Consider the following 16361-nt stretch of genomic DNA (forward strand, 5'->3'; position numbering starts at 1 on the left):
AAGGACATTATGCAGGAGGACGAAGTTTGAGACAACGGTAAAAAATTACTTCGATTCGAAATTCGATTTCTCTTAAACCGGGCTGCGATCGATATCGTCTTCCATCTTTTTTTTTTTTTGTTCTTGAATTCTCTTTGTTATTTTTCTGTGCCTGGGTAATGCGGGCATTCTCACGTGCAAATGAGAAGACGTTGACGTGCGATGTGACGCGACGCGATGCACAAGTGCGGCATTTGAATGAGGACTCGGGATAAAAATCAAAATTCGTTGGCCGCGTTCGCACGTTCGCAGGCCATGTTCTCACGTTCCACGTGACGCGACATACGCTTGCCGTAGCTTGTCGCAGCTTGTCGCGCAAAGCGAATAGAACAGAAGCGATTCCAATCGTGAGTGCCAATGGCCCGGGATTTCTTGTTTTTTTATGGCCGATCAAACTTGGTCCTGCACGAAACGGTTCGGCGAGGCAAAAATCAGGAACAGGTATCCTCTGTCTGGTTGAAAAACGATCCTCCTCGAGGTTCGTTGAATTTTAAGATTGTCGGGTATGTACGCGAACGTGGAGGAGGCAAGGCTTCGGGGAAAACTTTGTCGATTGCCACGGCGCGAAGGGTTATTGCATTGCAAAATTGTCTTCAGAACTCCTTTATTGACCGAAAGTTGGAGGCATTCCATTATTGCAGCTTGTATGCATGATTTTTCTTTGCGCCTCTTCCCCGTGTTCTGATAAAATTGGAAGCCTTGAGAAATCCTATCATGTTTGATTTTCTAGAAAAAGTAATTGTATTTCTTCGGAACACGAGTGTGGTTTTCAAATTGATCTGAAGAAATTAATCCGTAAAATTAGTCTGTAATTGATGCAATGATCATTGTAATTGCCATGTTAGACAATATGATAGTTTCCAAGATCTTATATAAATATTCAGAACTCTACAGATAATGACAAAAATCTATTTGATTGAAATAATTTATTCGAAAGTTAATTAATTAAGTTATATATATAACAATATATACAACTTAAGTATATATATGCTTAAATTGTAGAGCCGTTAATTAACGAGATAATGATGATATGCAGAATGTCTCATAGTGGATTTATCATGTTAATACAAAGAATCGTGCTGATATATCTTATAATGTTTTTTTGAAATTTGATTGCTTTCTCTGCAGTTCCAGCGTACCATAATGTCGTCTACAATTAAGATTAAACAATATAGTTGAGTAAATTTATTTACGTTCGACTATAGCGAAACGATAATAATTTCCGTCGTTAGCCTGTGCGTGCTTTTGTGTTGTATCTCGCCCCAAGACTCCTGTCGAGGTAAATTAAACTACTGTGCCATGTCTAGCGAATGAAATAAATGGTCCTATCGTTCCGTTTCTGGCACAGCAACCGAAAGTATGCTTTTTCATCGATTTCGAATGGTCGGGCTGTAATCGAAGCGAACAGGTTCGCAAACTTCATTTATGAAATGATGAAATTTATCTCACTGACTTTAGAAATTAATCTAAAGTTAAATCGGGAAATTTTTGAATATTTTACGAATTCGAAAGTTTAGAAATAATTACTTCGTACGGTATTACCAAATGTAGCGCTGTAATTGGTATCAGGTAAGAGGATTCAGAGCAGAGAGTTGACAGGATAATTGACTCGGTTTAGTTGTAGACAGCTTTAAAGCGATTAGGAGTTCTGAAACGAACATAGAGACGACCTGCATATAGGAGAACGATTGAGTTAGTGTTCGAATAGCTATTACATGCTCAATACATTATATAGTATGAAAATTTCTCTATAATTGGCATAAGCGTGGAAATATAGAATGAAGCAATTTCGCCTCGTTTCGGATAAAATCTAGCGGGGGAACTTACAAATTTAAAGATATTGTTTTAAAATGAGCAATTCTAATAATACTTTTAATATATATGGACAGGTTAAATGTGAATGTATGACCCGCCGGTTTCGAAACCACCAATCGTATAGAACTTGAAGAAAGCCAGTGATGTACAATGCTTGCTTTAAAGCGTACAATTTCCGGGGCTCTGTCGGGAGAAGCGTTTATATCCGCGTGACGATAAACTATCTTGTTTGTTCCCGAGAAAGCTTTAAAGTGGCATCATCCTATTTTCTACAATAAAACGAAAAAATGCAGTTATTTAATTGCGTTAGTTCTTCTTGTAGTTTTCTGGCTCGTTACGATCGATTTTGCATTTAAATTGTACTACATATATATTAAGTGAGTGGACTGTATTAAGGAAATTTCTAAAAGTTGTCTTAAACATGATCCTTATATTAATTCGTTCGTTAAATTCTTAAAGAATATTATTAATATCCAGCTACATATATTCGCTAAAGCTTATTACAATTTAAACGATTATAACGAAGTTTATCTGCTTACCGAGCTCGATCTAGTGTACAACTTTGGCGAATATAATCGAATAGAATCGAGAGTTATCAAATCGGCAAACTGACACTTTATTTCCGGTTCAACGTATTCAACATTGAACATTCAGCTTCTATTATCCTGAATATTCCACTTTAGTTTCGGGCGATAATCGCCCCGTTTACGATGTACCTTTTTTGCTTCTTTTACATCCACTAAACTGTAACGATCGTTACGACTACAAGAAATAAAAAGGGAAATAAAGGGAAAGGAAAAGAGAGTAAGAAAACTGAGGAAAAAATATTCGCACAATAGTAAACCAAAGCAAAAAGTGAATATTTATGAATATTTCATGAAGCGGACAGATAACTGTAGAGGTGCTGTTAAAAGCTTGATACATTTTCTCGATATGGACATGATATTAATTACAATAATTCCTATAATATTTTATTCTGCAGAATATTCTTTCCGGAAATCGGCTTATCGTAAATCTGAATCGGGCTAAATGCTATAACTTAACAGCGTTGGCGCATGTCAGAGGGCAAAGTCGGCTCCGTGACCATTATTCCACCCTGGATGGATCAAAGAATTATTGGTTCACGCAACTCTCGAAACGCAATTGGGTTGCACGGTAATCAATTTAAAATGATAACTGGTCACATACGCCCGGAGGAACAGCGGATGTGTGCGCGATACGTGAAACATTTATTATGAAATAACAGTTACGTTTAAGTAATTAATTCGCCGCGTTGATGTTCGGTTCGTCATCACGGAAATATAACATAACGTAATTTTATACGTTCTGCTTTGTATCATTAATACGCTATGATAAATAATTTTTTTTTATTGTAATTGTCTTTTCTTATGTTTCTTTTATTGCGGAATATAGTTCTTGTGTTATTCGCAATGTTTGTAAAAGCGAAATAGCTTGCGAAATCGGTGACAGTTTTTGGTACTAATGATATTTATTATCAGAGCTTCTTTGTAATACACGCTCGTATCATTTAATAGTAAAAAAAAGTCGCATCGTAAATTTGTATCGATGCCCTGATGTTTATAAGGATATCAAGAACAGTCATCGTGCAATGACCCGGGCGAGATAAGGCAGTGTCCAATTTTCAGCAATGCCACCATGGGACCGTGTCACCTTTAACATTGTTGGCGTAGCCAGCACGGCTGAAATATCGTCTTGTAAAATATGAAACTGGCCGAGTTCCATCGTCGACGTTACGGCGGCGTGTGTCCGCCCCAAAGAGAAATAGCTACATCGTTTCTCGGTTAAAGGAAGAATGGCAAGCAAAAGAACAACAGGCATCGCGACCTTTTCTTCTATTATCCAACGTTCGTCCGTCGTTTCTGGATGCACTAGAAAATTCCTTGAGATGCGCTTTCATCGGTTCCAATGAAATATCTGTTGAACTGAGAGACAATCTTCGAGAAAGCGTATTCCGTGTACAGTCTTTAGTTACGAAGTAATAATTTCAGTTTCATAACACATTAATAAAACAATCTATATTACGTTTATTTAAAAAAGTAATTGTCTACATTTAAAGCGAGTATTCGAATTTTGATATTTACAGTATTCGTATTTGCGCCCTTGTAAAATATTTATACGTTCATATAATAACTCAATTGGAGATTATAAATTGTTCCGTATTTTGCTCACGAGAGAGATTAGTCTTATTAACACTAGATATACTTCAAGCTTTACTCTTCCCCGTCAGTTGATCCTGAATTGCTTGCAAGGACATTCCTTTCGTCTCAGGTACACAGATCAAGGTAAATGGTATAGCCGTAGCCTCTAACAGGCCATAAAATAGAAACAAATATCGTTCGTTCAGAAAATTAAGCAGCGGCATGTAAGTGACGGTTGAGATGAAAGAGACAACGGCGGCTGTGCTGCTGATAATAAATGCTGCGATGCACTTTAGATAAGGAGGAAAGAGTTCGCCAAGCATCGTTGGTGGTAGGAGAGTAACACCCGAGAAAACTGTTATGTAGAAAGCTATCATTCCGGTAATCGCTAGTCCTTCCACTGTTTTTGAATCAAAACCAAAATCTAACAATTGAAACTCGACCGTTAACAGACTTAAAGATAACGTGATTCCAGTGCACGATATGACCATAAGAATTCTCCTCCCAAGTCTGTCCATTAAAAGCATTGATAAACAACATCCAATGATACCACATGCCATCACTATTATCACCACTTGCGCTGGGTCCATCACGCTAACTTTTGCGGACACGAAGATCGACTCCATGTAAAACGAAATGTTATTGATTCCGCTCAATTGAGCGTACGCGGTAAGAATCGTAACAATAATAATCGACTTACGGAAATGAACAATTTTTAACTCCCTGAGAGAGTCTGTTAACGTTTGCTTACTGACATTTTCAACAAACTTTCGTAAGTCCATGAATTCCGATTCTACGTCATAGTCTCTATGGTACCATTGAATCGATGATTTTGCTTTCTCGTCCAAGCTTTTCTTAATTAAATGATGAGGGGATTCTGGCAGCCAGATGAAAAGAATCATTAGCAAAAGGCAAAAAACTAAGGCTATCATGGCTGATACAGCCATCGACAAATACGCTCCCATAACACTCATTATAAAGTTTCCTGTCGCTACGCCGCTCGTGCCTAGTGCCATCAACGCTCCTCGGATGCTAGGATCCGCTATTTCCCCTAGATATATAGAATAGCAGCTGTAAGTTATCCCTAGGCTGATGCCACTGCAAAATCTCGAGACGTATAACCACTCCACGCTGTTAGCCAAGATGATGAACAGCCAACCAAGCGAGATGGGCACAGTGCTAATCGTAATTGTTGTCTTGCTGCCGACGTAGTTGACGCATATAGCGCCTCCGATAGCACCGAAAAATCTTCCCAGATTGAATAACGACACCACCCACGATATTTCCGATAGTGTCACCGGAAATGTAGATTCTGCAGAAGTTAAGTAGTTGATGTACGGAGACGACCATCCTCCCACTAATCCCAGTTCCGTTATCAACAACCAGACTGTAAGAAAAATTCAAAATTATGATTCTCCTTTTATCTGGATGTTTCGCGGCCACTGCAACATTGTTAATATTACTGCGCAATATGCATTTCGAAAAGTTAATTGGTGATTGGTTAATACCTCCGCAACCAGCGATCCATTGCGGCCAGAACACTTTTTTCTTTAATTTCTCACTTCTTGCCTCGGTCATGATGAGTCCTCCGAAGGTAAGGAGCAGCTGACAGATGTATTACTTACATCAAAATTATATAGCTTTGAAAATAGTGAAACAGATTACATAAATGCAGATAACATCACGCATGCGTGCATTATTCCTATATATCCTATCATATGTTCAGGAATGAGATTTCCACGTTTCCATTTTTTAGTTTTTCACGAAAAACAAAAGACGTGGGGGGTAGAATGGGGGGTCTTGCTCGAATGAAAGCAATCACTTCTACGGTAATAACACGTTTTACTAACGAATATCATAAATTATACTTTGTAGTTGTTTGCCCTGTCTCCATACTGTTGTAGAAATTGCTCTGTTTAAACAGGAAGATTGTAATATCAGCATATGTTAAAATAAAGAGTCTGATAATTGGAAACTGACGTAATTTACAATTCTATGAGACGACAGAGATCGTTTCAAGACTGCTTTTTTATTTAATCTCGCGTGATATATACTTAGTAATATTAATAACAACAGTAATATTATTAATACAAATATTTCATTGCAGAAAATACAAATATTCTTCTGGCTCTTCTTTATATACGAATCTCTGCTACTTGTAAAGTGGGAATGTATGGTTCCTGTTGCGTATAATGAAAGTGTAATCATTTTTATCAGTAATATCATTGCATATAGTTGCAAGATAAATACATAGTTGAACAAACGCACTGTTTGATATTTATTTTAAATTCTTTTTGTTCAAATAATATGTTTACAGACTAAAACGATCGAAATAAAATACACCCTGGAGTTTTAAGTATAGTTTACAGGTCTTCAGCTTTGATTTTGAATTTAACGATCCCTTATGATGCAAATGAAAGTAATAATATCAGTTGTCTAATATATCTTTTTTGTGCATATATTGTAGGAATTTAATGTTTAATTGCAAAATTCCTTAATAATTCTTCACGTCATTGCCTGATTAAGTTCTCTGGTGGTTATTTGCGAAATACTGTTGTTTAGTGGCTTTTTGTGATAAGATAAGATACGTGTAATTACGTACAATTCGCTGAGTAATGGAGAAATTGAAATCTCCGTATATATGACTGATTATTTTATATAATAATCAACACTATATATTTCTTTCATTTTCGGTATATGTGATAAAGGTATGTGATAAGAGTAATTAAAATATTCGTTCGTGTAAGTATCATTTATTTTTATTGAGATCACCTTTACTTCACACTTTATTCCAATACAGTCTGTTATCGTACCGTTCTTGTTATTTCCGAACTGCTTCCTCCTTTTTTACTCTCGCTAGCTAGCATGTCCTGTATTTCCTGTCAACATTATATCGATATCGATTATTTAATACCACGTCAACGGGAAACTGAACAATGACTGATTCGTCCACTGTTTGTACAACAGGAACAGACTACTACATCATTCTGTCATTACCCACACTCTCGCGAGCCAACTTGACATCTTTTCTATTAGAATCGAATTAGCAAATTTTTGATGAATATCTACTGAATCATCTCATACGCCGCTTCAAATATATAATCTATCTTCGAGCCTGGATAAATAATTAATTAATAAAATCGAATATACTGTACAATATTTAAAACAGTGCTTCTTCAAAGACATAAAATTCCCCTTTACAAATATCACATCGTCGACAGAATATTTGCAATAATCTGATAAGATCGTGAACGTTGTGAATCAGTTAAAAATTACCTGCAAGGTCTTCCCCTTGGTCTCGGGCATTTCGGTGATCGAATATACCAAGCAGACGGTCATGGCTATCGCGTACATCCAGAATACGTATTTTTCGGACATGAGATCGATGAGCGGTTGGTAGGTTCTACTACAGATGAACGCGAATAACGCGGACGTGATACTGGCAGTGAATCCGGCGATGCTCTTTAAATCGTCTGGGAAAAGCTCGCTGAGTATGGTGCTCGGAACCGGTATCAGACCGATGGACATCATCATGAAGAGTATCATCGCTAGGATCGGCAGCCATTCCAGACTTTTTGGTTCAAAATTCTGCTCCAGTAGCAGAAAGTGTAATCCCAGAAGCACCATCGCGATGATTACGCAGCCGCATGACACCGCAATGAGAACCTTTCTCCCGCACCGATCGATCAGATACACGCTGATCCAGCCGATCACTATACCTGGAATGCGAATATCGTATCCTGTATCGATTCGAAAATCCTCGAAATAAAATAGAAGAAGGAGAAATAAACCGGGGGGCAAAAAGAAAGTTTCGTCCTTTTCTTTCGACGTCTTAAGTTATGGCAACAGTGGATGCGTGCTCTGGCGAGCTGTCGCTCTGACGAATGAAACATTTAAAGATCGAAATGAATTTACATATACATGTAAAACGTAGCAGAAGAAGCTAAAAAGTACATTTTTATTAAATTTTTGATTTAAATGTCGTTTTATGACTAAAAAAGAAGCATTTTAATATAATATAGAGCGGTATGGATAATGTATAATAGTTGGCAACGTAATGAATTTTAAAGCTACTTGTACAAGATGGAAAATGTAACGTATCATACCCATCAGAATACACATCCAGGGTAAACATAGCTTTAAAATGAGAACTGGACTATTTCGAAAATTCACGGATTATATCGGAATAAAAAGAAACACTATTCTATCTTGAAACATATATGCATAGAAATTATCCTCTTTGTGTAAAATGTACCAATTCCAGTGGAGATGATCACGACGGTCGCCGGCTCCAGCGACGTCACTTTCGCGCTTCTTATGATTATTTCCATATAGTATGTCACGGTGTTTAACCCACTGAGTTGCATGAAAATGAACAACAGTATAATCATATAGAACGCGCGCCTATTCTTCCTTTCCATAATCTGATTGATTTTGTCGCGGAAGTTGGTTGATTTGGAAGATTGCACGAAGTCCTCGATTATTTCCAACTCGACGTTCACGTTTGATTTTCGGTGATACCATTGGATCGTTTTCTTCGCCTCAATCGCATTATTCTGCCGCACATAATAGTGAGGCGATTGTGGTAGCAACGGGAAGACCGTCATGAAGCAGATGGTCAAAACTAGACTTACAAGTCCAAAACACATCATCGACACATGACTGCCCATTATGTTGCCGATCAACGTTCCAAATGGCATCCCATTTACTATTGTGCTGACCAGTGCACCACGGATGTTGGCTGATGCTATTTCGCCTATGTAAAAGGCGAAGCAGCTATAATACATGCCGAAAGAGATACCTAAAAAAATATCTTCTAATAATTGTATGTACTTGAAGTGACAAGATACATGTGCGATCTATCACAAACGTCGAATAAAAATTACCTGCGCTAACTCTGAATACGTAAAGCCAAAATGCCGAGTTAGCAAATATTATGCAAATCCAACTTATTATAATAGGAATTCCAGACATTAACAGAGATCTTTTGCTGCCGTAATACTCCATGGTGACGGAACCGCCGATAGCACCGAATAAACGTCCAAATGGTAACAAAGAAACGATCCATGATCCTTCTTCATCCGTTATAGGTATTTCCGAGTCTTCCAGGGTCAAGCGTGCGAGGAAAGGGGATGTCCAACCGATCGTTAGTCCAATACTGATAGCCATTAGAGCCACTATGATGAAATCCCTAATTGATGTTGTATGAATTCACGCGAAACGTGCGACGATCACATAATATTTTTGTAACATCGATATCTGTGTCTAACTAAAATAACACAAGGATAATGCAACGTACACAGAAATGTAGAACTGTTGACTAACCTGTCAGACAGGTGGCCCATTGTGGCCACACACGGAGAAAAGCCTCTATTGCCTTCAGTTTCATGGATGCGTTGAGCGAGATAAAGCGCAAGAATACTTCTGACGGCTCTCCGCCGCACCGGTTCGTCACTACCGCGGATTCGTTCTTCTAATTGATTTATATTTTCCTGTTTTCTCAGTTCGCATTCTCTTTCGGATCGTCGCCTCTCATAAATATTTGGCGCTCGGTATCTTAGCAGTGAGACATGATTCGTCATGAAGCTTTCGCTATCAGCGATACGGAAACTGCGTGCATTCGCGTGTAATATTTCAATCGAATTTTTGGACTGCCTCGAATATCGTATACCGCAACCTACTGATTGCACAACGTTGTACTATGTGCAATGTGAATAGAATCTGGCTCTCTAACAATTTCGAGCATCGTTATGGAAGTAATTATGAACGGATGGTTGTTGTTTATCGAGAGAAACACTGCTAAGTTTTCAATGATTCAGCTTCGATTCATGTACGTGTACTTTCAGCCTTTTCCCACGACAAAAAGTTAAAACAGAAAACTTTAACCACTGAGAACCGCTCTAATTAACAACGAATTATGTTTTCATATGTGTTATTGCACTGCTAATATCGATTTTGGCATGAAAATGAGGTTCTTCATGACTTTAATAGAAATGAAGATTGGATCGAAATACGGTTCAACGTGCTATTACACGAAACGAAATATTTATGGTCACGCGTTAATCAATTTTCCAAATTGCACGATGACTGGCGAGAAGCATAATTAAAATACACACTGGAATTTGCTTGAGTTTAATGAACGAAATAAACGAATAGAAATAAATATTTTCAACTTTTATTAAATTGACGTTTTCATTTTTGCGCCAGCTTGCAAGCTTGGAGCATGTTCCTGCGAAAAGAACGGTTTTTATACAACGTATTTCTCATGCTGATATTGTTAGTTTCATCCATTGTGCTCTTGATTTTTGTGATAAATTTCAATGTTTCGTTTTGCATCATTTCCGAATTTTCAGTTGTACGTAAAGGAAGAATTACTCGAAGAATGCATGTAATTTTCTAAGTTATAATTTTAAGATTCAATAGGATCGGTCGAAGTCAATGTGTATATCGATGAAATTTAAATATCTGTTCATTCTTGGGAATGGTTGTAATAGTATTGCGCCTGAGAATGTGAAATATTCGTTAAAAAGGTGCATATTGGAATGACATCACGCAGACACGTAGTATGCACGTATTTTGGCAATTATGAAATTAAGAAATACTTGCAAGGAAAACTTATTTTCCAGTCTTTGAGTGATAATGATCTTCAAACTTCTAGAATTCTAAGGAAAAAATCTAACAATGGTAGTTTTAGATGATGTGAAGTTTCTAGAATAATGTAAATTAGCACTTGATTCAAATGCTAATTGTCTACAAATCATTTAGTGTTTTCAAAGACAATAAAGAAAAATAGATAAAAGAATAGATAGATAAGCAGTATGATAGATAAAGATCAAATTACATTGTAAACTGGAGAAGTTGTCAGCGTGACGAGGCCAACTTGGTTCTGGATTTCCTTTGGAAGTTGAACGACGTTTCGAACGTTCGAAATCTTATGTCTCTTCATGCAGATTAGGGTTAACTACAAACTGCGATTCGACAAGGGTTTTCAGGGTCTGTCAGTTATTTGGTATCCCTAAGGGCAGTCCAGCGCAATCTAGCAACTTCAATATTTGATACATGTGGTCGGTTGTATGCCTGGCTCTTCGAACTAGTTTCACCGCGTGACTTGATGATGTGCAAATTGGATTACTTGCCCTCGGGAATCGCATAATTGAATTTGATCAGTTTTGCTTATTATCGAATGTACTTGCGATCTTATCGATAAAGTGCAGGATCAAAGTGAAAAAAAGCTTCAAGCTTGAAATTTGCCTTGTCATAGTGTTCGTAGTGAACTAAAATGAAAAGATATTAAAATTTGTGTATTTCCTCGTCCAATTTTCGAATGGATTTTTATAAGACAATTGTACTGCCGATTTATGAAAGAAAGTTATAACCTGTTTGTCGATTGCGAAGTTAGTTCGAGCGATCGTATGGTTCCCAACGGTTCGCCAAAGATCCAAGGATCTATATGCGCTTTTATTGCAGAGAGAAAAGCTATTCCATCGTCGTACACGGATTACTACTTCCTTTATTTACTTTACGCAGGAAGCTCCGTATAATTTCGCAAGGTTATTCTTAGAGCGGTGTCGCTGTATTCGTCTCTGCGAAATGCACTTTTCGTCTTTTACGATGTTTTCTGAACTTTCCTCAAAGCATCGGATAAACAAGCCTCTACAACACATTTTCACGAGATATGTACATGTTCCGAGAGTTGCTCGATTTAGAAGTCTCCGGGCAATTTATGACTCAACGAGTTATTAGAAGTTAGTAACATTTGAATGACCATGATTACTTTTAACTTAAATTATTGAAATTTGTTCCCCGGTACGACAAGTTCGCAAAATATTTATAATGCCAAAACCTCACGTAGCAGAGGTATCTTGGAAATCCAGCTCACGTCTCTAGTTCCGTCAGGGAGAGAAGGCCCTGATATACTTACGAGGGGTGTGAGTACGAGTGGCTATATTATAGTTTACTTTTAAGGAGACGACGAAATACGTCAGAAAACGTGGATATAGGCGTAGGAAGACTAAAGCTCGTAATGCTAGTCGCATGTAGATAATACATTATATATATAACATATATGTATATATATATATATATATATATATATATATATATATACCTACATGCATGTATGTTATTCTCTCGCCATATTTTTCTTACTTTCTCCTTTGCGTTGTCCTCTTCCTGTACTTTCTTTTTACCCTTTTCTTCTTGCCCTTTCATCTCGAACCTTCTTTTTGCCCTGGTCGTTTTTCTTTCTTTCCTTTTCCTTCTTCGACTTCCTTCTGGTCGTTCGCGTTTTATCCGACAACCAAGGGAGACAAAGATGAACTGGCGTACCAGCGAAAGGAGTTCCTGGTGTATAATGTAACGTTTCGAAAGCTATCACTCCTCAAGGTAAAAGGAAGGGGCTGAACCATAGTTGAAAAGGGTTGAAAGTAAAACCTAGCCGTGGAATAGGTAATGGCTAGGAAGGGAGCCAACGGCAAGGAGATATTCTTATACACCGTGTATCGTTTCATTTCGGTCGAATTTTTATGATTCCGACAGTGTCAAACCGTCTGTGAAATTATCCTATGATTAAGTGTAAAAATCGCTGCTTTTTATTCTCGCAATCGATAATGGAAAAAATGGATAAAATTTCTAATCGCTTAATTTGGGAAACGTCATGTTCACGATAGTTTCATTTAATACGCTCGATAATTATTTTTTCTTCTCTTTATTGCCTCAAACGCGTTGTCATGCCGCGAAAGACGGATTAAATAAAATCTCTCGAAAATTAATTTTCTAATTTACATACAGATTGATTAGGGACCCACTCTTGCAAGATTTCTTGCGATGGATTTATTTTATTTTTTGCGCGTCACTATTCGATTAAGAGGATATTTTATTTAGAAGATTTCGTTACGTAGTTTATGACATTTCCATTTTTCCTGAACTTAATTTATATGAAAATCATTATTTAAATTTTGCTATTCTAGTTCGTTCAAGAGAATTTTATTCGTTTATTGTTATTTTCATTTATGCGAGTTTCTTTCGTGTGCTACGTTCCGATAAATAACTGTATATTTATTTATATGCTGTCGGAACACTTTAGTTTCTATCAAGCATACATTTGTTAGTGTTTATAACTTATGGAGAGCAGCGACGATTGTGTATATTTTCATTTAAAATTTTCATAATTCTTAATTTAAAAATAAAGACAAAATACTGATCACATTTTCGCATTTGCTTTTCACTAATTACTTAGTTAGCTTCGCCCGGAAGCGCAATTATGCGTACTTTATGTAACGAAAGAATTAGGCAAATTGATTTATCTCGTAAACTAAATCCGATGCACTATTGAAACGAAGCTTATAGTTTGTGTAATTAACGTTCTTTGTAATTAAATTCGTAATTGTATTACGGCACACTCATCATTACCGTCAAAGTCATAAGCGGATTCGCTTGAAGTAGTCGAGTTAAGACTGAGTTTCGGTGTTGAATAATAGAATTCAAAGAGCTGTCCTTATTATTTTCCTACAATTAACGGATGGATCATTTTGTTGGAAATTAAAAGCATAACGAGAAATCGCTTCGAGACATTACTTACTTCGTGTATTATTATGTCACGAACTTCGTAAATATATCTCAACACGATTGAGCTAAATTGAAAATGATTTTCAACTTGTTTTTACTCATAAAACATTATTTAGGTGACCTTTCCGAAATACGATAACGGGATGTCAGACACAATAGTAGACTTTTTCTTTCTCTTTTGCCATTTTATATATAGTTCGGCTGCAGATATTTTCCACTTTATGCTCGGTTAGAGATGCAAGAGATTCTTTTCCCTTTTCACCGACAGTTTTGCTTCTTTATTTCTTTTAGTCAGGATTTGGTGAAACGTTCAGGATGCCTAGCTTTTTTCTGTTGATCGATAATAAGAAGCAAAGCGGGGTAAAATTCATAACGTATTAGGGATCTGACGTTTCGAAGAGACGCGCAATCGATTTGCTCCACTCGAGAATCGAGATTCGCATCGAAATTTGAGCGTCGAGTGATCGTTGAAATCGGTTCATTTTTACGTTCTCTGTCCTTATTGTTCTCCTTTCTTTGTATTCTATCTTTTTTCAACAGAAAGATTGCTTAGTAATAATTACGTAAAACTGGAACGCAATTTCGCTGAGTTTATTCACTTTATCATAAACAAAGGCATCAAGTACGTACACGGACGAGGCAATGTGAAATAAACACGGAGTTTCAATTTTTACAAAATACTGGGCATTGTAATATTTCATTAGTATTTGATAAATACAACGATAACAACGAAAATACAAATTGTTGTAAATATTTCCGATTGATCCGTGCTACGAAACAGTACGACGAATGGTCGTTAGTCTATTCAATAGAAGTTCAAATAGAAATGACTTACACCGCAATATTGTATAACATGTTTATTATATTTGCTGAAGAACGAGCCCATATATGCGCTAAGATTAGCGTTGTTTGCATTGCGAATGTCGCCTATGTTCGGTGTGTATTTTTTGCCAACTGTAGACTGAATTTAACACGTAAAACGATCAGATGGTATTCTCTGTTAGCATTGTATCTCTGAATTGTTTCGCGACTCCTGAAATCAACCCCGCAATGGCTAGGAGATTAAGGAAGCTTAATCAGACTTAGGCAAATACCATTGTCGAGGAATTCTAGTTTATGATATTTAGTTATATACCAAATTTCCCAAATGCTAAAATCTTTGTGGGCTTCTCGCGCTTAATTTGTAGCATAACTCTTCCTTAAACGAAATATGTCGGTACATATTTATTTTTCGCGTCTCGACATATTTGCCGGAAGACTTTAACACGAACTGAAGCTGGTTGGTCCATTGCATCATTGATAATCGCGTGATCTTATCAAGCTAGTACATATTTCTTTCCAAGGTCGATCGTCATCATGATAGCTGTAATGATAAGTAATAAGGCGTAAAAAGCTATTAGGTACCCGAAGGATATTCTCCATCTCGTGCCAGCTCTTTTTCTTCTTTACTCTCGTTAAGAAGACTTTCGACGTGAAAGCGGGATTCTTCAGGCCAGTCAACGGAAGACGTAAAGCTGAAGCGAGGAGATGTCGGCTTCGCGGATGGCTTTCTTCCATCGTCTTTTCGTTTCATGGGGTTTTATCTCGTTTTCTTCATCCCGTATTATTTGTTCGCGCCGCTTTTCCATCTGAGAGAGAAAGATAAACCGAGAAAAGAAGCGGAAGAAAGGGAGATGGCAAAAGAGGGGGTGCCGAACGAGGGAGATGAAGGAAAGAAAACACAGACAGCGGTCGTGTTTCTCTTCTCCGTGATGCTCTATCCTATTACACGCGTGCGCTCGATCAATGATCGCATCAAACCGTCGAGAATGGTTAAGGCGAATGCGAGCATTAGATATAAAGCGTTTTCCAATTTTAGCAAGTGTTCCGCTCGAATTTTTTCCCGCGCAGACCAAGTTGCCCTAGTTCGTCGTATTTTCATACAGTCATACGAAACGTTTGTCGTCTCTGTAATTGCTTTTCACAATGACTTCCCCGCCGTTAGTAACGAAGTTACCGTCGTTGTTGCGAAAACTTTTGTTTTGTTTCATAGCGCGGAGCTTCGAAACATAAAAGACTCTATTCTCCTTCTCAACGACGAAAGAGAACGACGATTTTTCAGTTACGGCACCGTAAAATTTACCTATTCGTATTTGAATCGGCGAGTCCGTAAAAATGCTATCTATTATGTCGTAGAAATCCGAAGTAACAACCGTAGTCAAAGGAAAAAAGGAAGGAGCAGAAAAGAACGAGATTCGAGTGTTTTACACGAGTGAATTTCATTGTCGCTTAATGTCTGATCGAGTATCGTATAATACTACTTACCGTTAATCTCTGATCTATCTTAATCCGGGACATTTAAGTCTTGTTGCTAACTTTTGTATCCAAAAATAATAAAACAACACAAAGATATTTATCGAAATAATGACACTTTGCGAACCTCCTAAAAAAGCTAAAAATGTTTTTAAACATCTACACCGTCTATATCTATATCTATAAAGTAGCTCACAGTACAACAGTTGAACCTACCCTATTTCTCGCATCCCCGATATTTGTTTGCCGCGTGTATCATCCAACAACGCTGCATCTGCTAATTATTTCAAGCGCCATATTTAAGGTATAGCTGTCAAGTCGTAATTTCTTTCCTCGTGGGCCGAGGCTCTACGTTGTTAATGGGAGAAATGGAAAGGTGCACGAACACTTGGCACGGTCGGCGGCCGTGTGTACGTACGAACGGAGGAGGAAAGGATTTCGCGAAGGTACGGGCAAAGGTAGAGGTCGTGGATGAAGTTGGCGGGACCG

General features: G+C 37.5%; 3 protein-coding genes across 10 annotated transcripts in view; 1 reads left to right on the plus strand and 2 right to left on the minus strand.

The window, feature by feature from the left end:
* The window catches only part of LOC117208256 (disks large 1 tumor suppressor protein), a 526768-nt gene that overhangs the window by 39150 nt on the left and 471257 nt on the right, over window positions 1-16361 (plus strand). The window lies entirely within an intron of this gene.
* LOC117208258 (facilitated trehalose transporter Tret1-like) lies at window positions 3886-5651 on the minus strand. The gene is made up of 2 exons (XM_033449286.1): window positions 5522-5651; window positions 3886-5400 (listed from the first exon to the last, which is right to left on the minus strand). The coding sequence occupies exons 1-2, from the start codon at window positions 5589-5591 to the stop codon at window positions 4079-4081; spliced, it is 1392 nt and encodes a 463-aa protein (XP_033305177.1). The 5' UTR covers window positions 5592-5651; the 3' UTR covers window positions 3886-4078.
* Window positions 6747-9596, minus strand: LOC117208257 (facilitated trehalose transporter Tret1-like). 4 transcript variants are annotated; one of them, XM_033449281.1, is made up of 5 exons: window positions 9339-9573; window positions 8900-9204; window positions 8269-8814; window positions 7290-7732; window positions 6747-6892 (listed from the first exon to the last, which is right to left on the minus strand). In XM_033449281.1, the coding sequence occupies exons 1-5, from the start codon at window positions 9356-9358 to the stop codon at window positions 6818-6820; spliced, it is 1389 nt and encodes a 462-aa protein (XP_033305172.1). In that variant the 5' UTR covers window positions 9359-9573; the 3' UTR covers window positions 6747-6817. The 4 variants fall into 4 exon arrangements, with proteins under 4 accessions (XP_033305172.1, XP_033305174.1, XP_033305176.1 ...); XM_033449283.1 differs by having other exon boundaries at window positions 6756-6892; window positions 8900-9190; window positions 9339-9596; XM_033449285.1 differs by having other exon boundaries at window positions 6756-6892; window positions 8900-9282; window positions 9339-9487.

The sequence above is a fragment of the Bombus bifarius genome, unplaced genomic scaffold, assembly GCF_011952205.1.
Source record: "Bombus bifarius isolate JDL3187 unplaced genomic scaffold, Bbif_JDL3187 scf7180000008058, whole genome shotgun sequence".
In the NCBI taxonomy this organism is placed as follows: domain Eukaryota; kingdom Metazoa; phylum Arthropoda; class Insecta; order Hymenoptera; family Apidae; genus Bombus; species Bombus bifarius.

What these genes read in the sequence shown, in the direction of transcription:
- LOC117208258 (XM_033449286.1), bottom strand. Translation starts at nt 5,591, where the DNA reads ATGACCGAGGCAAGAAGTGAGAAATTAAAGAAAAAAGTGTTCTGGCCG. An exon ending in ATGGATCGCTGGTTGCGGAG is followed by an intron (nt 5,401 to 5,521) that starts GTATTAACCAAT and finishes TTTTTCTTACAG; the next exon opens with TCTGGTTGTTGATAACGGAA.
- LOC117208257 (XM_033449283.1), bottom strand. Translation starts at nt 9,402, where the DNA reads ATGAAACTGAAGGCAATAGAGGCTTTTCTCCGTGTGTGGCCACAATGG. An exon ending in ATGGGCCACCTGTCTGACAG is followed by an intron (nt 9,191 to 9,338) that starts GTTAGTCAACAG and finishes ATTTCATCATAG; the next exon opens with TGGCTCTAATGGCTATCAGT. An exon ending in GATCATCTCCACTGGAATTG is followed by an intron (nt 7,733 to 8,268) that starts GTACATTTTACA and finishes TTCGCATTCCAG; the next exon opens with GTATAGTGATCGGCTGGATC.